Source organism: Tetrao urogallus (genome assembly GCF_951394365.1).
Source record: "Tetrao urogallus genome assembly, chromosome: 12".
NCBI lineage: Eukaryota > Metazoa > Chordata > Aves > Galliformes > Phasianidae > Tetrao > Tetrao urogallus.
The window spans coordinates 864,007-890,836 of record NC_136825.1 but is presented as its reverse complement, the minus strand read 5'-3'; the positions used below and the strand labels follow the sequence as shown (position 1 = coordinate 890,836).

General features: G+C 52.5%; 2 protein-coding genes across 2 annotated transcripts in view; one reads left to right on the top strand and one right to left on the bottom strand.

Annotated features, from left to right (window-relative positions):
* WWP2 (WW domain containing E3 ubiquitin protein ligase 2) overlaps nt 1-12,525 on the top strand; it is a gene marked incomplete at its 3' end in the record, with an annotated part of 28,682 nt that extends 16,157 nt beyond the window's left edge. Inside the window, exons 8-23 of the mRNA XM_079541630.1 lie at nt 1,763-1,852; nt 3,391-3,565; nt 5,333-5,387; nt 6,664-6,745; nt 6,962-7,090; nt 7,305-7,383; nt 7,500-7,571; nt 7,658-7,746; nt 8,785-8,944; nt 9,623-9,756; nt 9,839-9,979; nt 10,402-10,522; nt 10,817-10,921; nt 11,012-11,112; nt 12,158-12,226; nt 12,426-12,525. Coding sequence (XP_079397756.1) covers nt 1,763-1,852; nt 3,391-3,565; nt 5,333-5,387; nt 6,664-6,745; nt 6,962-7,090; nt 7,305-7,383; nt 7,500-7,571; nt 7,658-7,746; nt 8,785-8,944; nt 9,623-9,756; nt 9,839-9,979; nt 10,402-10,522; nt 10,817-10,921; nt 11,012-11,112; nt 12,158-12,226; nt 12,426-12,525 — 1,702 coding nt within the window. The remainder of the gene's footprint in view (nt 1-1,762; nt 1,853-3,390; nt 3,566-5,332; nt 5,388-6,663; nt 6,746-6,961; nt 7,091-7,304; nt 7,384-7,499; nt 7,572-7,657; nt 7,747-8,784; nt 8,945-9,622; nt 9,757-9,838; nt 9,980-10,401; nt 10,523-10,816; nt 10,922-11,011; nt 11,113-12,157; nt 12,227-12,425) is intronic.
* Nucleotides 12,526-14,717: 2,192 nt separating this feature from the next.
* On the bottom strand, nt 14,718-19,836 carry PSMD7 (proteasome 26S subunit, non-ATPase 7; the record flags this gene model as incomplete). The annotated part of the gene is made up of 7 exons (XM_079541436.1): nt 14,718-15,157; nt 15,848-15,939; nt 16,312-16,392; nt 16,639-16,736; nt 17,589-17,681; nt 19,029-19,120; nt 19,763-19,836. 7 exons carry the CDS (start codon nt 19,834-19,836, stop codon nt 14,719-14,721), a joined length of 969 nt encoding a protein of 322 aa, XP_079397562.1. The 3' UTR covers nt 14,718.
* Between the last annotated feature and the right edge of the window lie 6,994 nt (nt 19,837-26,830).

The window sequence follows — 26,830 nt, the reverse complement described above, 5'->3', positions numbered from 1 at the left end:
TCTGAGCATCTTCTTTCATCCCAGGAGCAGGGAGAGCACTCACGCTGTGCAGAGCAGGAGCAGCTCCAAGCCCATTCCTCCTTGCTGTCTGGGCTGCGTGTGGAGCGCCAGCATGTTGGGTTCATGTGGGGATTCGTACCTCTTTATGTGGCCCAGAGAGCTCTCTCTGAACATCTGCACCAGATGTGCTGAGCACAGAGGCAACATACAACTAGTGGTCTGTTTGGGGCTGGAGGGTTCTGGAAGGTGTCCTGGATCGTTCCAGCCCCAGCTGTGCGTGGAGCCGTCCCTCGCCCCGGCTGCTGAGGAGCGGCTGTGCTGTGGGAGCAGCCCAAAGCCTCAGCGTGGGGCCCTGGCCCTCCTGCCTGGGTGCCCAAGGGACAGCAGGGCCACGAGAGCGACTGGCCCCGCATCTGGTTCCTATCAGCAGTGATCCCATGCAGGGACGGGCGCTCGCTGCCATTCTGCGCACACGGCCTCATCTGCGTGCACAAAGAGCTGCATTATGTGCCTGGCAGCAGGCACGCTGCTGTGGTTTCTTACACAAGGAAGGTGTTCTGTTTGGACTGCAGGACTGCCCCACAGCCTCCACTTGCCTCTCCCGCGGTGCACATGGTGCTCACTGGGGCTGAGAGCTCCCAGCCTTTCTCAGAGCGGTGGCACAGCTGTGCCGTGCATGGACCTGCAGTCATGGTGCGTGTGGCTCTGGGCTTATGTCTTACCCTGGGGGCTTGGGGAAAGTGGGAGTGCTGCAGATGATGGGCACTGGTGCTTGGAGCACCTTCGCAGAGCGCTGTGTGGGCCTGCCAGCCCTCATCCATTCAGCTGCCAGCACAACAGAAGTGAGTAGGTTAATTTCTCAGGGCTTTTAGTAGTGATTAATTGAGACAGAAGATTGAATTGGGAGGGAGACCTGTGGGAGCAGAAGCGTGGCAGGAGAACACTTGATCTGTTGGCAGCTGTGTGCTGCAGAGTAAGAGCTGACAAAGCGTGGTGCTGCACGGGGACTCTGTGTTTGCCAGAGCGTAAACTTCCATGAATGAGTGAATGGAGTTGAGGAATGGCTGCAGTGCTGTGCAGGACTGGGCTACCCCCTGGCTCTTGGTTCCCTGGAGGACTGCATCCTCGTGGTGTCTGGCAGCAGTGGGGCTGCCAGGGGAGCACAGCCCCAGCCCAAACTTGAAAGTTCTACTTTAAAAATGTATGAAAAGAAACAAAACAAAAACACATGGACGTAAAGCTTCACCTGAATGAAGTGACTGATTCTCCTACTTTCTGCAGGAAGTCAGGGATCTGTGCTCCCAAAGACACCTGTCATCAGCACACAGCCTACTGCAGCACCTCTGCCCTGCTCTGTATATAGTGAGCCAAAGAGCTGCTGTCATGCTGTGCTTTAAAGAAAGCTTAAACTTCTGTAGCTAAGCAGTGCAAGGAGACAGGTTACTAACCCACCAGATGCAACTCTCTAATAAGTTGACTGTTAATTACTATTGGCCCACTGGTCCCTGGGGAGCCCTTACAGGTTAACGCATTGTCTGGGTAGTTCTGGGTCCCTGATGCTCATTCCAGCCGAGCCCCTCTGCTGCCCTGGCTTAGCACAGGTTCCTGCGTGTCTCCTGCTGGACCTGCTCTGCCCGGTGCTGGAGCTCTGTGGGGCAGGCATGGAGAGCAGCAGGCTCTGGTTGCTGCCAGGATCCGTGCTCTGCCGTGCTGGGGTTTGGGCTCTCTGCCTGCCTGTACCAACTGTGATCGTCTCTTTCAGGTGGGAGCAGCGGGAGCTGCCAAATGGTAGAGTCTACTATGTAGACCACAACAACAAGACCACCACGTGGGAACGACCGCTCCCGCCGGGGTAAGGGCCTTGGGGCAGGTGTGAGGTGGGGTGAGGTGGGAGGGCTGAGCTCTGGGTGGGCACACACAGACACACACCACGTGCCCCAAGCCTGGAGCTGGACTGCATCTTCTCAGAGGGAACTCTGTTCTTACACCTGGGGTGTGCTTGTTCTCACACATATGATGCTGCACAGCTCTGTGAAACCTGCGGAGAGATCTCTGCAGAACTTGTATTGGTGGGGGAGGGTCAGCCTTTTGTTTGCAGGATTTACACAGTCCTTGGGTCACAGGGGCTGCATGTAGCCCTCTGGGCCCATGCATTTTCCAGAAGCTTGTTGAGTTCTCACCTCTTCTCTGTGCCCCAGAAGCAGAGAAGTCAGTACAGCCAAACTGCTGTTAGCTGGGTTAGCTCACAGCTGGAAGGAGCACAGTGCTTCACAGCCAGCGTAGCAGTGAGCCTGAAACACAAACCAGTCCTGGGAGCTCTGGGTCCCCATGCTCACATGCTGCCCTCAGTTGAGCCGTGATTCCTGCAGCCCTCCCTGCCTCTTGCTGGTCCTCTAACAGCTTAAAAGCTGCCTAGTATTCAGAAGGAAGCTATTCCCAGGAAAAGACAGGTTTGGGAGGGCCGCAGATGTGCTCCTTCTCTCCTATCCTAGAATCACAGAGTTGCAGCATGGTTGGGTTGGAAGGGACCTCACAGCTCCCACAGTCCTACCCTGTGCTGTGGGCTCAGTGCCCCTTCCAGCTCACACTGCCCAGGACCCCATCCGTGGCCTTGAACACCTCGAGGGATAGGCACCCACATCTCTCTGGGCAGCCTGTGCCAGTGCAGGTGTTTGCTTGGTGCCTTGCCCCTGCCAGGTGCCAGCCTTCCTGGAAGAACATGTACCACATCTCAACCATGGTGCCTCACTTCACTTGGAGCAGAGCTTCTGTATGCCCTCGTGGCAGGGCTCACCTTGTGCTGAGGAACCCTTTCAGCACGAACTTGGTTGTGCTGGGGCTGGGAGTGGAGCCCCTGCGTTGGAGAGCAGTGCTTAATCTGTGGGAAGTCAGCCCCTGCTGTCAGTGTGAGAGGAGAAATCAGTCCCCAGAGGGGACCTCAGCCTCAGCAGCACTCAGTATTCCTCCCTTGGAGGCTGCTTTTCTCACCCGTGTTTCTGGAGGGTGTTGATGCCATGGAGCGTTTCCGAGTCCCCGTGCCTTCACACAGTGATAGCACTGAGTAGCTATGTGGCGTGTGAGCTGAGCATGAGGTGCAACCTGGGTCTGTGCTGGTTGTCACCACTGTCCTTTGCTGCTGCAGTGCTCTCAGCAGGGGTGTGCCAGACCCTCTGTCTCCTGAAGGGCTGTTCGGCAGCGTGGTGCCATGCGCTGGGCTCTGAGCAGCAGCAGGAGTGCTGGAGGAGGTGGGACGGTGGTCTGCTCACAGTAGGGTGTGGAATCCTTGGAGAAGAGGGCATCCAGCTCTAAGAGCACTGGAACAGGGCGGCAAGTGCCCAGGGAGCCCTTTTTCCAATGACAGGTAGTGACATCTTGCCATGGTGCCTCCAGGTGGGAAAAGCGCGTGGACCCCAGGGGCCGCTATTACTACGTGGACCACAACACCCGCACCACCACGTGGCAGCGCCCCACGGCCGAGTACGTCCGCAACTACGAGCAGTGGCAGTCCCAGCGCAGCCAGCTGCAGGGAGCCATGCAGCAGTTCAGCCAAAGATTCCTGTACCAGGTGAGAGCCGGGGGCTGGGTGGCAGCAGGAGGCAGCGGCTGTGTGCCCGGGGTGCCCACAGATGGGTATTGCTGCCCACGGATGGGTATTGCTGCCCACGGATGGGTATTGCTGCCCACGCAGCTGGGCAGTGTCTCCAGGCCCTGTGGATGGAGCTGGAGGGGGCAGTAGAGGGGGCAGAGGAGGGGGCTCCCGCTGAGGCTGGGCTGTGATCTGGCACTGACTTCTCTGCCAGGCGCTTTTGGAGCCACTCCAGTGCTGCGCGAGTCACCCTGGCTGTGTTCTGTGAAGTGCAGAGGGAGGGACTCGCACTCCAAATTTAGCCTGATGAAACGATTGTACTTCTCATTTTGAGCTTTCTGCTCTCAGCAGCGATGGCTCCTGCTCTGCCTTCCTCTCCACGGGGATTCTGTGCTTTGCTTTGCCCTCTTGGTCCCAGTGGTGGCTGCCTCCCCTCCTGGTGGTGCAGAGCCCCCTCTGGGTGGTGCTGCAGCAGGGTCTCTCCACAGCAGACTGCCTGGGAGCAGCACCCAGGGGTCTCATGGCACAGGGCCGTGCTTGGAGGCTGCGGATCATGGAGCTGCTGATTGCCATCTCCACGGGGCCCTGCACCGAGCTCTTGTTTCTCTGCTCTGTTGGTTTGAATTGGTTATTTTTAAGTCACAGTGAGGCGACAGCCCTGGACATTCCTCAGCTTCTTCTCTGGACAGGGAGTGAGGGAGCTACCCGAGGTGCACCGTGCTGGGGCCTCTCCTGTACTCATCCTGCTGCAAGAGGAGAAGCCAAGAGGTGTGGGCTGCTCAGCCCCAGTGCACCCCAGAGCATCCCTAGGGTGCTGGGCTGGCCCCTGAGTACTGGCACCCATTCTAGGCGGGCAGGCGACCCTGGTGCCCCGGTGGTGGTCGTGCCCCATCCCCATGGAGGTGGGCTGGGATGCTGATCCCTCTCTTGAGTCTGGGCTTCAAGAGGTGTGATGAAAAGGCCTTTTGTGTTACAACACGTTTCTTGTTGAACCCCAAAGTCATTTCCGTACTCCTGCACTGAATCGCCGGCTGCCGGGGCTGCGCCTCCGTCGCTGGAGCTGTGGGCTAACACAAACCAGGGCGCAGCGCCTGGGGCACCCCCCGCTTTAGGCTGGGTGAGGCCGCCCGCCCGGCACAAGAAAGGTGCTTTGTGTGGCCCCGACCTGCTGGGGGGGGCCGGGAGCCGCCTGTCTGCGCGGCCATGAATGTGCCCTCAGTGCGAGCGCATCCCGGCCCTGCGTGCCGCCCGGGAGGAGGGGGGTGCGGGCCCCGCCAGGAAGCGCTGGGCGTGGACAGGGCTTGTGGGAATGATTTCATTGGAAAGGCCTGCGATATTTTTTCCCTCTTGTGTGTGGTTCTTGGAGGAGGCTGGAGGTGTATCTGCTGGGGAGAGCCGCTCGGGCCAGCGGGAGCTGAGCGGCCGTGCACATCTGGAGCTGCAACATGGTCCCGCTGCTCTCTGTGCTGCCCCCAACCTCTGTTTAGGTTGTGCTTTTTTTCCTTTTTTTTTTTTTTTTAACACCCCTGAACGTGCAATTGTTTTGTTTTGTTTTGTTTTGTTGTTGGTTTTTTTTTTTGGTTTTTTTTTTGGATTTTTTTTTTTTTTTAAAGTACTTTGGGAGCTGTGGGCCAATAGGAGGCGAGTGGGGAGCAGGGCTGTTGACTCCCCTCCATCTGCGCCTTGCTGTTCCTGCCTGTCCTGGCCCTGCTTTTTATTTTGTGTTTTGCCCTCTCTCATCTCTAGCCGTCCGGTGCCCCGTCTGACAATGATCCTCTCGGTCCCCTTCCTCCTGGCTGGGGTAAGTACAGAGCCCCTTACCTGCCTGCCCTGCTGCATTCAAGATGCTCCATGCATCTGTGTGTCCTTCCTGCCTCGGTGTGTGCCCCATCTGGGGACACAACGCTCCCTGTACTCTGCTGTATGTGGGGCTGTCTGCCTACAGTTAGCTCCATCTCTGATTTGAAATCCAGCTTTTTTCCCATTTCTTTCCACCTTTTTTCTCTTTTCCTGGAGAATTTCCCAGCTCTCTCTCTCTCAGCTACTGAATGCAGAAGTGTTTGTGGTTGTTCTTTGGACTGGGGCAGAGAACAGGGATCCAACTCCTTGCTCGGCCCTGGAGACCTTCAGTGCTCTCCCTGCTGCCACGCAGTGCCCCTGGGTGCCCTACCCCCAGGCACAGCAGGATGGCAGCTGTGTCCCCAAGTGCTGCTGCTGTCCTTGTGCCTCATCCAAAAATGTGGGGGTACCTTGGTGAAACTGAGCTAGAGAGGGCTGGTGGTCGGAGCAGCAAGGGTCTGGTGACATGGAGGTGGCATTAATGGGAGCTGAGGGATGTGGGGTGCCAGGATGTTTTAAAAGGGCCCTAGTGCCATCTGCAGAGTGCAGATGGCCCCTATCCTGAGGGAGGCATCTCAGTAGGAGGGTGGACTGGGGTGTGGGGGGCTGCCCTGTCCCAGTACCTGCACCCAGGCAGATGGATGGGGGTCCCTGGGGCAGCTGGAGCCAAGAGCAGAAGTGCTGGAGCACCCGATCACCATGCCTGGTGCATCCGCAGGGCTGGGGGCAGGAATGTGCCACCGCCATGTTCCCTCCCACAGCCTGAGAGTGAGCAGGGGGGGACAGGGAGGGGACAGGGAGTGCGTGCAGAGCGTCCCTGCCAGCATGGAGTGGGGCTATGCTGGGAGCACATGTGGTGATGGGGACACGGCAAGCGGAGCAGGCGCAGAGCAGTGGGCAGCAGTGGTGCTGGTGTGAGCAGTGTTTGTTTTATGGCTGTGTGCAATAGAGAGGGGTGTGTGCATGCGTGCCTGCTGACAGCGGGGCTGTGAGAAAGCATCCCTGGGGTCATGGCCCCAACAGGGTGCCCCTGTGGACCCTGGGCCTTCCCCAGAGGCACTGCGGCTTCTGCACATGGAAAAAATGTGATTTTACAAATCATTACTTTTGCTTTTTTAATTCTGCCTTCTCCATATGTACTGTAGCAGAGCAGGTGGAGAGGTGGGAAAGGAGGGCTGTTCCTGGGACACCAGTGCCTGCAGCGCTCCAACTATGGCTTTTCCTCTGTTTCCTCCTAGAAAAGAGACAGGACAACGCGCGGGTGTATTACGTGAACCACAACACGCGGACCACGCAGTGGGAAGACCCTCGCACACAGGGGTAGGTGCCCATGGGAAGAGCAGGGGCTGATGGTTGTGGTGAGACACCGAGCACTGAAATGTGGCTGTGAGGGTGCTGAGCCTCTTAGGCTGGGGAGCCAGAATCAAAAGCGTGGTGCTGGAGGTGCGAAAGTCCAAGGCAGTCTCCAGGAGGAGCGGCATGAAGCAGGGAGACACCTCCCAGGTGGCAGTGCAGTGACCCCATCTCTGCCTACAGGATGATCCAGGAGCCACCCCTGCCTCCTGGCTGGGAGATGAAGTACACCAATGAGGGCGTGCGCTACTTTGTGGACCACAATACGCGCACCACCACCTTCAAGGACCCACGGCCAGGATTTGAGTCTGGGTATGTGCTTACAGCTGGGGCTGGGGGTCGCTCGTTCACAGCTCATCTGCCTGCTTTGTGGCAGGGACGCTCAACATTGGGTGTAGGTGAGTGTAGGGCCTTGCACTGCATGGAGGAGAGCTCCCTGCATGCAGTGGGGGTCATCTCCCACCTGTGGGCATGGCACTGTGTGCTGGAGCCGTGCCCTGAGTCCATGCTGGTGCTGCTTTTGCAGGAGCAAGCAGGGTGGATCACCGGGTGCCTATGACCGGAGCTTTCGCTGGAAGTACCACCAGTTCCGCTTCCTTTGCCACGTGAGTAGTGCAGCTGAGGGCTGCTGAGCCCCCAGGACTGGGGGTGCTCATGAGTGGGCTGGTGATGTGGGACTGTCGTGCCAGCCCACATATGGCCTCGTGTCTGTGCCTTGCAGTCCAATGCCTTGCCCAGCCACGTGAAGATCAGTGTTTCCCGACAGACTCTCTTTGAGGACTCCTTCCAGCAGGTGAGGATGTGTGGAGGCCATGGGGGTTGTGGGGGCGTCCCCCTTTGAGCGTCCCACAGTGATGTGCTCTTTGCTCCCCCCCACAGATCATGAACATGAAGCCCTATGACCTGCGACGCCGCCTCTACATCATCATGCGTGGTGAGGAGGGCCTGGACTACGGCGGCATCGCCAGGTGAGCGTGGGGCCACATGTCTGCTGTGGGGCAGGGTAAGCCCCCCATGGCATGAGGCCTTCTAGGAGTCTCAGGGTTCCTGGCCCTCCTGCAATGCCTGCTCAGGCAGAGGAGGTGAGAACAGTGTAAATTCTGGGAAGGCATTGTGCTCCCCTGTCCCTTGTTCAGGGAGGGCTGCAGGTCCAGCTGGGCTCTCCTACAACCCCCAGTGCAGAGCGGCCACCGGGCTGAGCTGCCTCTGCCCCCTGCAGCCTGCAGATAGGCACTGGTGTTTCTTGAGATGGCGGTGTGTGCCAGGGCAAATGTGCTGCTGGCTTCTACCATCTACCCAGTGGATGGTGCTGTGTGGCACTGGGCTGCGCCTCCAGCCAGAGGGACTGTCTGTTGTCCCCTGGCCAGCTTGCCTGGATGTCCAGCTCAGTGGTGGGCTTGCACTGCCTCTGCTGTCCCAGAACCTGTGCTGCAGTTTGCTCCCCACCTTCTACTTCCCAGTGATGCTGCTGCTGGCTGTGGGCAGGGCTCCTGCTGCCTGCATCTCTCTGTGTCCTGCCAGTGGTTTTACCCTATGGTAGGTTACGTCATGCTGTTCTACCACAGGGTAGAACCACGGACGGGATGCCGGGGCTGCCTCTGCGTCTGAGGACTGCCAGCGGTGGGGGAGCAGAGTGAGGGGCTGTGCCTGTTCCCCACTGCTTGGAGTGGGAAACTGGGAGGTAGGGGAGAGGTTTGTAGAGAAGGATAGCTGATGTTTGTGGGCACTGTATGTATGTGCACAGGCATGTGTGCACGTTTGACAGGCTGGATTCATGCAGCTACATTTTTCTTACTGATGTCTCCAAAGGCACTTTGTGGCCAGGTCCTGGGCTGCCCAATACTCAGACCAGGGCTCAGTGCTTGCCCCACACCCCGAGGAGCCGGGCACTGTCTGTGCAGCTGTGCTCCATGGTCATGGGGCTGTCCCCACTGCTGGGGCAAAGCCTCCCGTGGCATCCCCAGCTGCTGATGTCTGCTCACCACTGTCCACTTCCTCTTGCCCAGGGAGTGGTTCTTCCTCCTGTCCCACGAGGTGCTCAACCCCATGTACTGCCTCTTTGAGTATGCCGGCAAGAACAACTACTGCCTGCAGATCAACCCTGCCTCCTCCATCAACCCTGACCACCTCACATACTTCCGCTTCATCGGCCGTTTCATTGCCATGGTAAGAGCCTGGGGCCGGGGAATCTTCTTGGCAGGGTCACCCCCTCTGAGCATTTTCTTGCTTAGTCTGTGCCCAGAGGAGAGTGGCCACGGCAGCATGAGGTGACGTTGCAGGGCTGGGGCTGGGCCATGAGGCTGGGGTCGCAGTTTCCTGAGGCCGTGCCTCCAGGCCCTTGGCTGCCATCTGGTGCTGTCGGCTCTGCAGCTCCCGGGGCTGTTTTTAGCCCCAGCAGTGTGAGGTTTTCCAGCTGCCCCTGCTTGGCTCCTCCTGTGTTCTCACCCTCCCCAGGGCCTGGTGGGCATAGAGCTGCAGTGGTACCAGATGGGGCAGGGTCTGCCCAAAATGCTGCGCCCTGCCCAGATCCCCCTGCCCTGCCCCGCGCCTCGCAGGATCCCAATAAAACTCCAGACTATTACTCACCGCTGGGCTGTTCTAGACAAGCGTCTGCATTATTTTTGGCTGCCTTTGCCTTAGGCTCCTGGAAGCCAGGGATTCAGGGAAGCCACGGCAGAGCTCTGTTTAAACAAGTGCTCTTAATAGAGCTGTGAGGGGAGAAGGAGCTGCAGTGGAATTCATGGTGGGGAGGGGAAGGGGTTGCAAGCCCCATGCTGTGGTTTCAGCCGTGATCTGCAAGGAGCCGTCCTGGTCCCCCTGACCCTCCATTCCCACGCCCTGTAGGCTCTGTACCACGGGAAATTCATTGACACCGGCTTCACGCTGCCCTTCTACAAACGGATGCTGAACAAGCGACCCACTCTGAAGGACCTGGAATCCATTGATCCAGAGTTCTACAACTCCATCATCTGGACCAAGTGAGTGCCTCACGCTCGGGGGCTGTGTGGGGGCGTGACAGTGCTCCCCCTGTGGCCCCTCACATCCTGGTGCCCTTTGCAGGGAGAACAGCCTGGAGGAGTGTGGCCTGGAGCTCTACTTCATCCAGGACATGGAGATCTTGGGCAAGGTGACCACCCATGAGCTGAAAGAGGGCGGCGAGAGCATCCGGGTGACAGAGGAGAACAAGGAGGAGTACATCATGTGAGTCCGGTCCTGATGCCCCCTTGGGCACCTGGCTTCGGAGCAGCACTGGGTGGGAGCGTGGGGCTGGGGACGTGGCCCCTTCTTGGCTACGTGGCTTTGACGAGCCCGAGCTGGCGCTGCACTGCACTGCGGTCTGGCTGCCTGTGGTCTGGGTGGCTGCCAGGACTCTCAGGAAGAGGAGAGGGGAGAGAGGGTGCAGCTCCTCGCCTCGTCCCACGCTGCTCGCCAGCCTGTGTATTGGGGGGCTGCTGGGGCCACCGTGGTGCTGCTGGTGATCACCCTATGGTGACTGCTCCATCCTCAGAGCCTTCTGCTGCTCGTGGGCTGGGAAGCAGTGGGAGGGAGTCGTGGAATCACAAAGGGTGAAAAAGATGATGAGAGCCCCGGTGCCACACACAGACCCCTGCCTGCTTTCGCAGGCTGCTGACGGACTGGAGGTTCACACGGGGTGTGGAGGAGCAAACCAAGGCATTCCTGGACGGCTTCAACGAAGTGGTGCCACTCGAGTGGCTGCGGTACTTTGATGAGAAGGAGCTGGAGGTGAGCAGGCCCTGCCCCAGGCAGGCCATTGTGGTGCCCGCGGGGTGTGTGAGCTCTGCTCAGCCCTGACCTCTGATTTCACCCATTGGTTCAGAGGTGTGCCCACCTGAGGCAGCAGGGGCTGCAGGGCTGCATGTTGGGTCTCTTGGTGAACACTTCTCATCTGAGGCGAGGAATTCCCTTGCTCGCTTCTGTTGCTCGAGCTTGTGCTTTGCACAGCCCCAAAGGAGTCAGTGCTGTGAAGCATGAACATGGGGCTGTATTTCCATCCCCCTGACTGTCGTCCATCCCCAGCTGATGCTGTGCGGCATGCAGGAGATCGACATGAACGACTGGCAGAAGAACACCATCTACCGGCACTACACCAAGAATAGCAAACAGATCCAGTGGTTCTGGCAGGTGAGCCCCAGAGCCTTCATGTGCCATGCTCGGGGCCAGGCACTGCCTGAGGCTGTGGGGTGATGGGGATCCTCCTCCCTGTGCTTGCAGGTGGTGAAGGAGATGGACAACGAGAAGAGGATCCGCCTGCTGCAGTTTGTGACTGGAACGTGCCGCCTGCCTGTCGGGGGCTTCGCAGAGCTCATTGGTGTGTGGCCGTGCTGAGGTTGGGCAGGGAGGGGGATGGTGGCCATGCCTGGCTCTGGTTGCTGGGGCCGAGTGTTCGTGCTCCCATTCCAGTAGGGTAGCGATGAAGCTGCAGCGACATCTGAGTGAGGCACTGTGCTTTGTTGCTTTGTTGGTGCTGTACTGAGACAAATTCCTTTAGCATGAACTGTGCCACTTAACTTTGTCAGCCCAGTTTGTAATCTCATTTTGAATGAGATTTGAGTGTTTTTTTTGTTCTTTTTTTTTGAGTATCTTTATGGTAAGGGTGATGGAGCACTGGAGTAGATTGCTCAGAGAGGTTGTAGAGTCTCCTTCTATGGAGATATTCAAGACCTGTCTGGATGCCTACCTGTGTCATCTATTGTGGGTATCCTGCTTTAGCAGGGGGTTGGACTGTACGATCTCTTGAGGTCCCTTCCAACCCCTATGATTCTGTGATTCTGTTTTTTAATTTTTTTTTTTTTTTTGTGCTATGAAACCCCTTTTTTGGAAAACCATAGTGTGGCATTACTCTGTGTCTGCCCTTTAATTTGCTGCTTTTTAGGCCCCCTCACAGCCTGCCCACTGTTTTCTTGGAACTGATGTGTACCAGCTCACTTAACCCCTTCGGTTGTTCTTACTGCCATATCAGCCTTTTTCCAGCCCCCTGAAGCCTGTCCAGGGCTAACCATTTGTTAAAAGCAGCCTCAGTGACTCAGACCTCCTGAGCCAGGTCCCTGGAAGTGTGCAGACAGACTGCTTGGTCCTGTGGCTCTGCAGAGGATCTGCATTTCAGTGCTCACTGCTGAGCCACCCACCTTGCACTCTGTGCTGTGTCACTGCATGCTCTGGAAAACACTGTTCTGCTTTCCCTTTGGATGCTCTCTGTAAAGGGCTCAGAGCAGGCTCTGAGTACAGCTCTGGGTTTGTGACCCCGTGTGCTGTAGCATCGTAGGGCTGAGGCACTCTGCTGGCTGTAGGGCCAGGTCAGAGTTCTTTTCCAACTCCTGACATGTAATGAGATCGGCTCTGCTCCTCATTAACAGGCAGCAACGGGCCTCAGAAATTCTGCATCGATAAAGTTGGCAAAGAGACGTGGCTGCCTCGGAGCCATACGTGGTGAGTGGCTGCTGTGTGGGGCACACTGGGGACAGCTCCTGGTGTCCCTGTGGGGCTGCTTGGGGGTCTAGCTGCCTGTATGCCCTTCTCCCATGGGATGGAGCTGCTGGGGGGACCCGTGGGAGGGGACCCTCTGGTGGGGAGCAGGGTGGCAGCAGCACTGGGCTCCCTCCCCACTCACAGCACCCTGTCTCACCAGCTTTAACCGCTTGGATCTGCCTCCGTACAAGAGCTATGAACAGCTGAAGGAGAAGCTGCTGTATGCCATTGAGGAGACGGAAGGCTTTGGCCAGGAGTGACGGAGCCCTGCTGCTCTCCCAGCAGCTCCGGCGGTGCTCGCAGCACTGCTGCCTGTGGGATGGTGCGGGTGGTGCTGATTCTGTTCTCTTGTTCCTGTGTGAGGTCTGCACACACAGCCCTGGGGCAGTATCCACGTGTCCTTCCCAACCCAAACTGAAGTTGGGAGGGGAAAGCCCAGCCCTGCTCAGCCTGGGGCTGAGGAAGGGCCAAACCCAGCCTTGTGCACACAGTGTGCACCACAGCTCCTGTCCCTTTGCTGGGACACAGGGACATGGGTGCTGCGTGGGGCTGTGGGCTGCACTCCCTGTCCCAGAGGCTGCTCCATGTTAGTGGGGTTGTCCCTGCTTGTGGGAAATGGCTGTGCACCTGGAAATGGACACAAGCAGCTTCTGACTGAGGTGCTGAAGCCAAGCCCCAAGGTTCTCTGCAGTTTATTTTGCCCCTCTCCCTGAAGCAGTATTCAGCTCTTCCCCATGTGGCACAGAGCCACTGATGGACTCCAGCCCTGACTTAAGGAGCCAGGCTGGGGCTTTTCCCAGGCTTAGTTAAAGGAGATCTGGTTTAGGTGTAGGCTATCCCTCCTGTTATTTTTTCAGCCTTCCTGTGGCGTTTCAGTAGATAATTAAGGATGAGAAGTGGCTCTTGAGCTGACTCAGGTGCTCATAAAGATATATTTGTGTTTGGGCCATATCTTGCTCCCAGCAAGGTACTTGGGTGTCTGCAATGGGGGCTGTAGGGTGCAGGCAGGGCTGGGCCTGGCACCATGCTCCACCTTGCTACTATGTTTTGAGGTGCCAGTGTGCAGTGCAGCCCTGTGCTGTTTGGTATTTAGAGCAAGTGCTGGGAGCTGGTGCTCTGCAGCTTGTGCGAGGCTCGACCACCCCTATGTGCTGTGCCAGGAGCTTCCAGAGCTGTGAAAAGGGCAGGATCAGGCCCTGCCCACAACCCGGGGTGAAGGGCCGTGGTGTCCTGGCCGTGGCTCTAGGACAGGGCCCTGATGAGCAAGCACTGGTGTGTGTATATCTGTACATAAATGAAATTGTGGACACAAAGCTCTGCAATAGCTTCTGACCGATAACTGGAGCGTTTTGTACTGCACCATCCTGCCTCAGTGATGCCGATTTCTTGTGCAATAAAAGACAAGCAGCTCTCGCGGTGCGTCCCTGGCTGGTGTCACAGTGCAGGGACAGCCCTCTGCTCCCCGTGATGGGGCTGGAGGTTTGGGTGCAGGATTTCAGCAATGCTGGTCTGGCGACTGCATGGGGTACCCTGCATTCCCCCATTTCAGGAGCAGGGATGGCTCTGCTCAGAGCTGGCCTCTAGGTTTGTTTCCATGAATACATACATACATTCCATCTGTTTTTCTGTGCACACATGGAGGCACCTTCCTTGTGTTGAGGGTCTGGCTGGGCACAGCGCCTGCCTGCCTCTCTTAGCCTGTAATCATGCTTAGTTAAAAATGGCTCTGGGATGGCTGGCTGGCTGTGGTGCTGTGGCTGTGTGCCTACATTTGGGTGCCATGATGAACGTGTCCTCTGTAATTAGTGGGCTATAGGCAGGGCGGGAGGGGTGGATATGACTGGCACAGCACGGTGGCACCACCCTCATGGGGATGTGGTGTCACGGGGGCTTGGATGCTGTCATGCTGCGTGTGGTGCTGGGGTACCATGCTGACAGCTGTGAGGCAGCAATGGAAATCATGCACATGAGAACAGCGTTTTACAGAATTACAGCTTTTGGTTCAAAAAGAAAAAATCCAACACAGCAGAACTAAATAAGCCTGCTATTCACACCACCAGGGGCCAGCTAGCATCCCATCATTTTGCCATCATTTTGCCTTCAGCAGCACTTGCAATGGGTTATTTCCTTAGTAGACCATACTTGTGCTGCACTGTGGGAAAGTGCTGCCAGCATGGCACAGCCCACCCCCAGAAATTCATTTGCTAGGGGCCTCCTCTGGCTGCATTGCTGCCTCCTGGCCACAGGCACTGGTACAGCTCAGCCCACCCTGGACACAGCACCCACCTACAGCTGCCACGCTGAGTCCATCCATACAGCCTTGTTACAATGAATGCAATGAGTATCGAAGCACCAAAAAGCAGAGCACTTCTCATTACAAAGGAAAAGAACCCAGCAGCAAAGTGACTTAGTTTACAAGATTTTTTAATTTACAAATAAAAAAACTACACATTTTACTTTTTCTCTTTTTTCTCTTCTTTCTTGACATCGCTCTTCTCCTTGTCTTTCTCTTTCTCATCTTTCCTCTCCTTTTTACTCTCTTCTTTTTCCTGTCCTTCCTTCTTCTCTGCATCCCTGTTGGCAATCTTGTTGTTGATAAGGTTGTGCAGGGCAACCACCGAGCGGATAAGAGAAGCCAGGTAAACTACCACCATCTGGTCATTGGTCTTCAGGTAAAAGGCCTTGACAAATTCTTGCAGATTGACATCCGGTAGCAGGTTGAAGACATCCTGAAGGTGGTAAATGATCTGGTGGTTGATGGGTAGCTTGCCCATGGCTACTTTCTCAAGGTAGCTCCTGATGTCCAGAAGCTTGGAGTTCAGTCCCTTCAAGCCATGGACCTGATTTGTGATCCGCTGGGACAGAGTGCCCACCGTGGTGTCCTTGATGTCTCTGAAACACAGTAACAAAGATTGGACATTAGAATGTTTGCTGCATACTCATCACCAAGCTGTGAGTATTCACTAAGAGGTCTTTCCTGTTTATAAAGAACAGCAGTTGCAAGAACAGATGAAGTACAACTAAACAGAGCACTTCAAGTCAAAGAATGAGATCAAACTGATTGACATTAGAAAACATGTCTAGAATAGGTCATTGTTGCACACTTTTGTGCAGAAATGCTGTCTTTGGAAATAGTAGTGATACCACCAGTTAGAGGGATAGAAAGAAAGAAGCCAACAGGATTTCCAACAGGTGAAAAGGCTGTGCAGTTTGTATGAGGTGGCTGCTCTTTTCCTGGCTGGCAAGCTTTGCCAGTTTGCCAGCTGCAGCTCCGGCAGCCACAGTCCCACTCAGTCCTGCTCTGTGATGTATGCAGGGGCTGAGATAGTTCCAGACCATGATATTTCAAAGCTCTGACCTGATGACAATGTAGCTGTCATCATTCGATGGAGTTTCAGTGGGCAGTTACACCTTCCACTAGCAATGGCTGAACATGCCGAGCGAGACTGCTAAGAGAACATAAGCAGCGTGTTTCACAAGCTCTGCATTTCCTCCAGGAAGCTGGCACTGGGAGATGCCAGATGGACCACGTTCCCTGCTGTGTGAGTCTCACAAGAAAGCTCTCATCTTAAAGGTGTTTACCGTAACAAGTGTTCAACACCGACTTCCTCTGCCTCCTCCGCTCCGATCTCACTCGTCACGTGCTCGAACGTCTTGGAGGTTGGAGTGCCATCCTTGGAGGTGCACAAACACAAGGACACAGGGTTAGGCTGAGCACACAGCTGACTACGGGCACAAAGAGACGGACTGGCCAGCACAAATGGCTCAGCCACAAACGGGGGGCAATGTGAACTGTGCCAAAGCAGCGTAAGATGAACTGAGTCTCATTTGCGCGACAGAACCAGGAAGAGGCAATGGGACAAATGAGGGCAGAAAAGTATCAGGATGAAGCACACAGGCCCTCAGCAGGGAATGTAACATCACCTATGCAGAGGGCAAATGAGTGCCACGGGACGTATGTCCTTTTGAACATACAGACATCCCAACACTCATCTTTCAATGGAAACCTTTTCCTAGGAAGGCACAGAAAAGCATTAGGTGCTCACATCATGAACCTCTTCAACTGAAATATAAGCTTCTGTGGGCAGTCCCAGGTCCTTTGGTTTCACATCAATAATCACCAACACCTTATGGAAAAACAGAACAAAACATAGAATACCAGGTTTTACTCAAGGACTGGAACAAAACACCTTCACACTACAGGCTATGCAGAGGTGTTAACTCCAAGCATTGAAATAAGACATCTGTAGCTGTTTAAAATACTTTGCTGTGAGTTTTTTTTCACAAGTTTTATCAACTATTACAAAAGTAGGGGCCAAGGATTCCCATGTCCACATTTAGAGAAAGAAAAACAAACAAAGCGCAGCACTTACAGAGTTTGGACAGTATCTTTTCATCAGTTCATTGATAGCAATGTCATTCTTGTGCAGTTTAGGGCCTGTGTGGTACCAACCAACTATTCTTTCTCTAGCTGAGCAAAACCAGAAAGGATTCTAAAATCAGAATTGTGTAGCAAGACAACAACAGAAGTATTTGGGTGGAGACTGAATTAGCAAATGAGCAATCTGACGCATGCAGAAAATGAATGTAAGGCAGGGGAAAATGAATCAGAGGAGGCAAAACAATTGCATGGCTAGCAATGAAGACATTTCACAGAAATAACTACTCCAAGGTTCTTAATTAAATGAGTCTATTTCATATAATGCAGTAATTCATATAACAGCCATCTGTCAACTTGCAACTCTGACATCTAAAGATACAAAAACTCTGGAAACAGGAACTGTTTCACAAATGTCTCAATCATTTTGAATTGTTGCTAGAGCAAAGAAAATTCATGGGAATTGAAGTTTTGACTGAATGTCATATATAAACTGAACTTTAATGTCTCAAATGAAGTAATGAAGAGTAATAGAATTACTGTCGAAAACATGAGTTTGTAATATTTGTAAATATTACAAAATCCCCAAATATGTTCTTTTGTTCATAAAAACAATTTCAGGGCAAATCACAGAAGTTATAGAAGAGAAACATATGTAATTCTTTAGAAACAGCAGCATTTATGAAATCTAACTAATTCTGAAGATACAAAGCTATCAGATGTAGGAAAATTAATAAGGTATGAACGAATGTGTTAGGAACACAAACTACTTAAACAAATTAACCCTTGGAAAACCATTAGCAAAGTGAAGCTACATAAGGAATTAGCATGGAGAGGCTTCTTACCTGGGCACATCATTTCCTGCTTAGCTATGAATGCACCTTCTCACGTGGACAAAGTTAAAAGTTTCTAGGAGTGTATCCATGCAAGGCAACCTAAACTTACCGTTGACCTTCTTAAACATTCCATACATGTTCTCCAGATAGTCGTGGTCCAGAAACCACACAGTATCATCCTTGTCGTCTTCATCAAAAGGTACTGGAAATAAAATGCCAATATTTAAGAAACCAATTTTCTGACTAAAAGTATCTGTAGGAGCACCATGTTTTAAGATCGCTCTGGCTGCTAGGGGCAATTGGATCTTAATCAGTTTCAACTGCTCTGCAATGTTACGCCGTGAGTGCAAAACTACAGTGCAATTCTTTCTCCTAACTGCCAGCAGTTTTAAAACAGAGGAATAAAATGCAAAGCGTTCTAAAAGTTATCCTCGGTGGCCAACATCAAAGCATCAGAGGGAAACTCTCCCCTGCACAACAGTAACTGCATGGTATTCATACACATTTGATATGATAAATAGGATCCCAGCAGACTTTGCAGTTTGTTGATCAACAAAGAGCAAAAGGAGCTTTCGCCATAGGACGCATTTCATCAACGCTTTTACAGACTAGTAGAACATAAAGAGGCACTTTAGGGAAGGACCGGTTACCCCTGAGTAAAGGATGAGTGGTTTTATCAGTTAGCATGCATACAGAGCACACTGCTGGTTTTGAGAACAGAGTGCTCTCAGCATTTTGATATACAGAAATACTAAATACTTCAAAGTTGAAAGGCCATCATAGTAGCAAAAAAATCCCAAACTTCTTTTCAACTCAAAGGGAAAAAAAGATCTTCCAAAATTGGCAAAGAAAAACAGAAAAAAAAAAAATCATCACATGGGAGAACTCCTTACAACTGTGAAACTCCATAAATAAACTGAGATATTTCTGCTTTGTCAGAGCAGTCCCACCGGGGAGGAAATGATATAACTAACACAAGTGGGTTAGTGAGAGCCGTGCACCCAAAAATTACTCCTGATATCACATGAAGGTACGTAAGAGGAAATGGTTTCAACACCATTGAGAACATGCTTTAAGGAGGAAGGAGCGCTTTCACTGGACAAAATCTGAGGGTGACATCTTCCCATAAGCGGTTACGGCCACATGAGCACTGGGCAGAGAGGTGTTCCACAAGCTGAGACACGAGCGCTCAGCAGAGGTCAGTGTGTCCAGTGCAGCAAAACATTCAGCAGTGCTTCAAAAAAAGTTTACTCCTGCTACTGGAGCATGGCACACTGCAGTGCTGCAGGGAGGCTGCCGAGAGAGAGACAGGCTCCAATGGGGCACTTCAACAACAGGCAGCTGTTTCACAGAATCACAAAGTCACGGGTGCTGGAAGGGACCTCTGGAGATCGCCCAGTCCAGCCCCTCCTAAAGCAGAGGATCCCTAGACTTTGATACAGGCCGATCCATACAAGAGGAGGACCTGTAAGCTGGCACAGCGGCTTAGGGACAAACATACAGCGCAGCCTTTAAATCACGTCCTAATGGGGGTGGAAGCCCAACTCACCTGCAAAGCTGTTGGACACGTCCAGGATCTTCTTCTGCCAGGAGCCCAGCAGCACGCCCACCACGCGCTTCTGGTTCCCAACCTTTCCTATTCTGAAGGGAAAACGCCGTCAGCGCCCACACGGCAGCCCGCACAGACAGCCGGGCAGCAGCGGCTGCTTCTGCCACGGGCACGCCAAGCACCCGGCGCACGGGCCGAACAGAATTAGGGGCACCGTGATTTCTGGTCGCCGACTGTTGCTTTACTCTTAAAAGAAAGGTATCCCGGTGCCCTCGTTACCAAACCTCGGAACGCGGCGGCGCTCGGCGCGGGGCTGAGCAGGGCGCTGTGCCGCAAAGCGGGGATCCACGCAGCGCGGCTCCGAGTTGCGCCGTGCCCGCGTGAGCGGCTGCAGCACGGCTACCGGCGGCACGCCGCCGCCGCTCAGAGGGTCGCGCTCGGCAGCTAAGGCACGAACTGCAGCGGGCTCCGGGCTCCCCTTCCCCCCACCGCGTCCGCAGAGCTCCCCACACCGTGAGGGCCCGCCCGCGGCCCGCTGCCGTCCGAGCACCCTTCTTCCTCCTCCCGAGGACGGAGCCCACCCCGGCGCGCTGCGGGCTGCGCTCCCTTCGCCTCGGGGTCTCGACCCGAGCGATCGCCCGGCCCCTGCCCCCCGCAGCCCCGCGTTCCTCACACTGCGGCGCGGCTCGGGCCCGTGACTCAGCGCCGCGGCCCCACCGCCGGCCGGGCCCCACCTGTTGAAGTGATCGACGACGCTGAGCAGCACCAGCGGGTGCACCACCACGCGGTCCACCGCCAGCTCCGGCATGGCGTCCCCCGCCCGGCCCGCTCCGGCCCCGCTCCGCCGTCAGCCCACTCCCAGCCCGCCGCAGGCCGCTCCCCGCCGCCAGGCCCCGCTCCCAGCCTGCCCCGCGGCGGGGCGGGGCCGGGCCGCCATCTTGAAGAGGTCGGCGGGAGGCGGGCCTGCTCGGCGAGGGCGCCGCCATCTTGAGGAGGTGCGCGTGACGAGCGGCGAGGCGCCATCTTGGGGAAGTGGCGTCGTTCGGCGTGAGGTAAGGGGCGGGCCGGAGGGGAAGGAAGATGGGCGGAGCGGGCGGGCTTCGTCTCGGGGAGGCTCTGAGGGGGTCTCCGGTGGAGGCGGGGGGGCCTTAGGGCCAGCTCTCGGCGGCTCAGTCGGGGGGGCGGTTTGGCCCGGAGCCGTGGCGGCACCTCCCGCGGGCACCGCGAGACGCGGGCTGGGCTCCCGCCTTTCCCGCCAAGCGGGCCGCTTTTACTGGAAGGCGGCTCTCATCGGGCGGGCGCTGCCCGCGGCACTCCGCGCCGTTCCCCGCTGCCGTGGCGGCGTTCCTTCCCGTTCGGCCCCGATTCCGTCCCGGTCCCGGCGCCGTTCCGCTCGCAGCTCGGCACGGCCTGCGCCGGCGATGCCCCGAGCCGCCAGGGTTCCGCGTCGCACCCCCGAGGACGCGTTCGGTGACGGTCCCTATTTCTACGCTTTCCCCACGTGCTGCTGCTCGGCGCGTTTCCCCGCCCTGCCCACGTGGCGCCGTGCAGCCCGCGCTGCCGTTCGGATCTCGGGGCGCTGCGCCGCCCCGGCCGCTCCCTGCCAGGCGCAGCGCGAGCCCGGCCCTCTCGTGGCGCTGCCCGGCGTTACGCGGCCCGGCGGCGACTTGGCGATTCGGGCGGAATTCCGGCGGAGCTGGCGGAGCTTTCTTCCAGCAGAGGGAGAGCTCTGACCGCGGAATTCCAACGCGGCCGGCGTTCCTGTAGCTTGTTTTATCAATATACATATAAAACTCACTGTTCAAATTAACTAGTTCAATAAGTAATTTAGCTCATTGATTTTTGGGCATATCCTAAGTGCCGTTACAAGCTACGGATATTTTAAATGCCATTACCTAATAAAAGGTGCTTAAAACATTCCTTCTATTGATTTTATTACTGCTTTATTTTGCTGCCTTGGTTTAAAATCATTTTAACCGCTCTGTAATCAAGAAGAAATATATCGTTGGTGAAATACAGTCAATTTCCTAAAAACCTTTGACATCGTTAAATAAGGAATTAGTTGTTAAATCATGTCGGGCAATAACCGAGGGACAGAAAAGATATAAAATTTGGAGCGGTGGGCCGGCGTACCAGTGAGCTGCTCCGACCTTTGGCATTCAGACTGTATGCGACAATCGCACTTCAATTCTGTTCTTGATTCCTACATCAGTCAGAAGAGATTTAAAATCTCAGCATGCCAGGAAGGTTGTTGAAGGATAACGGAGTACGATCTAGAGACAATTAAGGGGTGTTTTAATGACCTGCTGTGACTTTTTGTTAAAATTACTCTCTAACTTAGCGCATTTGAAGTTTCATTTGCCGGATTGCATTGCTGGTAGTTTAGCGTATTGATGTTATACACAAAAGACTAAATTGAGTCTGCTCATGGGGATTTCAGTTACTTCCCTTCCCGGCTCTTTTGACTTGAGAAGATTATCAGTATTATTGAGCTAATCAGATGGTAGATGGAGGCTGGGAATACAGGCAATATGTTGCTTAACTGAAGAATTGAAAAGTAAGTAATGAATGTTGGTGCTCAATAAAAAACAGCTAATGAGTTGATTGCATCGATGCTTGGTGTAATTTAACTGTAGAGTGGCAAACATCAATACTTATTTATGTTTTGATTCATGATTGCTGATCTGAAATTCAGAGTTTGGAGAGGTCCTGCTGTAAGCGAGCGCCTGGCGAGGGGAGGCTCCTGGAATGGGACACGCGATCGCGCGTCTGTTGTTGGGCTTTTTTCTTCTTTTCAAATATAACTTTTCAGAGAATTGCCGAAAAATAGTTCAAAAGTAAGATCAATGATTAGAAATGTTGAAGGAACCTCCGGTCTTCCTATAATAAAGACCTTAATAACCTGAAGGGAAACGTCAGTGGCAGAGAAACCTGGTGCTGCTGGTGGAGGTGGGCATGTGCCGTGTTTCAGCAGCAATCCCACCACTGCTTGTGTAAGTTACTGCTGCTTATGACGGCATTTCAAAAGAAAGTTAATTGGCAGAAAATCTCGCAGTCTTGAATGGTACAAGAGTTCTTAATTCACTTCATTCAGAGCTCACCTTTTGCTCTTCTCTCTTCCTTGTGGTTTGCGAGATGTTGTTGGCATTCTGTAAGTGCAGGTTTATGCTTATTGGTGACACAGAAGGACATCTCTGCAGGCTTTTCTAAGCCGTGAAATGTTTCTTCAAATGTGCTTTTTAATTCTGTAAAATGCCCTGTGTCACATTTGGGCCTAGGTGCTTGTTAGCACAGGGGCATGCTGGTATGTTCTCTGGGCAGCTGTCAGCCATGGCTTTATGGAGTCCATGCTTGCCAGCTGTTTTCTAATTTGACTAATGCTGTCTTAACAAAGCCCCGGTAATGTGGCTAAAGGACACTTGCAGTGGCCTTATTTCTCTCCTGGTCCTTTCCACCTGCAGCTTTTGGTGCCAGAGGGCAGCGTGAATTTGTAACAGCAAGGAGAAAAAATAAATGGAGATGACTGCTATAGAATCACAAAATGCCTGATGGCCACGTATAGGCTGGGGAAGGCATGTGTTTACAGAATACATTTGCTTTCTGTTTCTAGGTGTTCTTTCCAGCTGTGAGAGTTAAAAACACTACTGTGCTTTAAATGAAAATACCAGCATGCTGCAGTTAGCCGCAGCTCATCAGGCCCAGGAGCAAAGCCTTGGATGGCTGTGCCCTCCTGACTTGCTGTCTGCTTTGTGAGTTTTTCCATCTTGTCTGAGAAGGGCCAGGCGCTGCTGCTGGTCCATCAGGAGCCTCACCCTGGGAAAAGTTTGGCTGAACCTTCCCCAAGCAGAGGGTTCTCTGCATACCTGAAGGGAAGAGCACAGCTGGGGGGTGTGGGCAGGTCAGGGTGGGCTGTGCAGGAGGCAGTGACGCTTCTGCCCGACCTGCTTTTCCTCTGTGGCTTTCCAGAACCTGCCAGTGCTAAGGGATGTCCTTGGGACTGCGGCTACAAAGGATCCTTACAGCTGGGAAGTATTGGTGCCTGATGCTTTGGAGTCTCGTCCTAAATGACACTTCTTAATGTGTGCCTTTAATTCCGGCTTTGTTTGGTTGTAAAGGAAATCCTGATGTTGTTCTCTCGAGACAGAAGGATTGGGGGAGGAGGGGAAAGCAGTGCATCCATGAGAATGTATTTTTATTGAGATGCCGTTTAAGATGTGTTTAAAATGCACTTGAGAAGTGAAGCTTCCTTTAGACCCGTCAGTAGTTTGTTGCGTAATGTCTTTATGCTACCGGCTCAAACGGGCAATATTTATTTCCTTATAAGTTTAGCTTTATCCACGTCACTGTAGTTTCCTGCAAAGATTTCCATGACCGGGCTTTGGGAGGAATGATGCTGCCTGGAATGGAACGGGTAACGCGAGCCACTGAAGGAAAACAGAAAGCCGCCACAATATTATTAGTTCTAATTTGGTTTGGTTAAACTATAATTCAACAAAATGCTGATGCTGTAGGCTCAAAGCATGGTGCCGTGGAGCGTGGACTTACCCAAGCTTCAGAATAAGTATCAGTTTGCTCCGATTTGGAGGTCTTCAGAAGCAATGACCACTTATTCCAAGTGTCTGTTCTAGAGCCAAATGCCTTAAAGTAAACTTTTAATCTGTAACTGTAAAGTGATCTGTACAATTCTTTGCAATCTGATCTTTAAATATTTGTGTTGCAGTCATTTATTTGGCTCCTTGTGGAGCATCTACAGAAGTACATCTAGAAGGAACACTTGTGCTGCTTACTGTGGTTGATCAGCTGCAAGTATCCCAGTAGTTGCTGTTGGTGAATTTAAGACCTTTTGGCCATATCTGTGTGTTATCCAGTTACAATCCTATCCTTCCACAAATAGTATCACAGTGGAATTTTGGCCAGTTACTTTTGCATGTAGAATTGGCATTTCCTGCAGTCCAAATGCTCGTGGAAGAATTGTCGACATCTAGTGCAAATTTGTGGGGAAAATCCTCCAGATTTGATGCTGTGCACTTAGAATTTCTGTGGTTCTGTCCAGAAATCAGAGGGTATAGAAATGCCAGAGATGTTTTTAACAACTAAACCACTGGCTTTGATTTCTGTATTTCAATACAGCAGTTTCAGTACTTTGTTCTTCTATTTTTGCTAAGAATGTGCTTTTTTTTTTTTTTTTGCTTTTTTTTTTTAATTGTGGAAACAAATAGTTAAAAAAAAAATGCAGAACAGTTCTGGTCCTACTCATTTTTCCACACCTTGAGGACCAGCAAATTCTTTAATATGAGATTTTATTTGTACAAAGCAAAACTTCAAAACCACTCAAAAGCTTTCTTATTAACTGCTGTCAGTCCTTTGATTTACAAGGGCAATAAAGATCTGGAGGGGGCACATTTATCATGGCGCTCAGCACACCAGGAGCCATTTTCTCAAGCGGTAAAGCCAAGTGATAAAATGAGTTCTTTTGTTCTATAACCAAGACACATTCCCTGTTTTTAAAAATGTGCGTTGGACTTCTTGGCTTGTAGTTTGGCTGTGTTCCTCTGATACTCCGTTTGTAAATGAAAAATGGCGAACATGCAGATGCTGATGATGCATCTGGAAAAAAAACCAGACTTTCTGAAAGTCGACTTAGGTTTATTCGCCAGCTCTTTTTTCCAGCGCAAACTCTTGTGTTATTTATTTTTTCACAGCACCTTTTAGTGTAGCGGGTTTTTTTTGTTTTGTTTTTTAAACTGATGTGATCATAGACCTCTGCAAAGCTTGTGAAATTGCGATTAGAAAGGAATTAAAAGTCCTCTCCTGACAATGAAGAGCCATGCTCTGGAGGCGTAGTGCTACTTCGCGAGTTTTTGTTACTTCATCTGTTTCTAAACTTGTTTGGGTGACTTTTTGGAGGCTGTTCTTTAATATAAGCAAATAGGAGGGAAAGTGCTCTTGTTTATACAAAAAAAAAAATCAATGACTTGTATTGGTACTTCATTAATAGACATAGCGGTGTGGGAGGAGCGCCTTGCAAAAGTAAATGTGAGTGAGGGCTCGGAGTCTGACTGTGTATGCATATAAATAAAGCCAGTTTTGTCTGCTCCATGTAAGTGCTGCCACCTCTGGTCTCTTCCAGATGTGAGAAGCACTGCTGGATGCTGGGTAGCTGACTGGCAAAAGCAGCAAATCCAATTGTGCTCAGCTGTCTGGTGCTGTTGTGCAGAAATCTTCAGAACAAGTGTAGGAGAGCAGGTTCGCAAAAAGTACTTTTTAATGTAGCTTTGAGTAATATGATCCTAATTCTTAGCTTAAAACTAGGTAAGGTTTTGTTTAATGCTTTGGCTTCAGTCGCGACGCTGTCGGAACATAAGGAAGAATGAGTTTGAAAAAAGGCAGCAGCATCAAACCTTATTTGTATTTACCAGCACCACTATGATGCCCATACAGCTGCAGTAGTGCAGCAGAACCCATTTGTCCCCAGGTACTCAGGGTGTGATGGATGGGCTTGCAAGGCACTTTGGACAATAGCTTTTTCTTTGGTTTTATTCTCGGTTCCCTTTGTCGACAGAGGATTTTTAAGAAAAAGCATGCTGCAAGCAGGCTGGTCTCGTACCAGAGCCGTGCATTGCTCTCTAACACGATGTTGCCCGAATGAAAGCCCTGAGCAAAGGACCGCAGGCACATCTGCCTGGAGGTTGGTGGTCCTGCCTGTGGTGGGGGTTGGAACCTGATAGTCCTTGATGTTCCTTCTGACCCAAGCCATGCTATGATTCTGTGATCCAAAGTGAAGTCTTCAGGCGTGCTAAGTGCGTGTGGGACAAGTCTTCGCTGTATTCTACAATACACAGTGTGGAAGTAGCACCTGTGGTATGATGCTGCTCCAGCTTGTATGTCCCTGAAAGCACATCGTTCAGTCAGTGTTTGTTGGTGGCTGACTTACCGTGATGCCTTATCCAGGAGGGAGCAGCTGTGTTACAGCAAAGGCCCCACCACAAGTGCTGTGCTAACGCATGGAAGAAGGTGGCTTTGGTTGCCCTATCGTAGCAATCTGTAGCAGAGGGATTTGCTGTAGTTTTATGTTGGTATTTGAAATTTAGCAAGAACAGGCTTTGTCGAGGAGGCACACCTTCATGTATAGCTGTGCACTTCTGATACTTGCTGCGTTGTAAAGCTTTTAGTCTCTGATATTTAAAGTTGGGAATTACCAGGTTTCATAGTTGGTTTTTTTGGTTGTTGTTTTCTTTTTTTTTTTTTAAACCCCGGGGCCTCTTTATGCTGTAGTGTCTTGAAAGAGCCTAAAGCTTTGGAAAAAAACCCCACTGCAATACTTTTTATTTTATGAAGCAGTTTTGGGGTCAGTTTTTCTAAAATGAATGCTTTTATGTTGGATAGTTTAAAGACCATCTGTTAACTGAAACCAACCATAAGTGAAGTTGCAGTTATGTTTCCTATTAGTCTTGTATCTTTCCTATTAGTCATGTATGAAAGAATACAGAGACATCCAACAGAACTCCAAACAAAAATTGAAAAAGCAGATGTTGAAACTGTTGGCCTGTTGGTTTCCTTTTACAGGAGCAAGTAATTATTAACGAGTCACAAAATTAAGACTAGTTTTGTAAACTGTCATTTAGAATAGTGGTGAAGGTGTATTTCTGATTATTGCATGCTGCAGTTGAAAATGGAATATTTTACTTGGAGAAACTGAAGGCGATTAAAAAAAAAAAATAGATCCACGACTGTTATGTCTGGAAGCATACAATAAAAGATAAAATAGAACATTTTAAATAGTTATGCACTTCTGGTCTCTC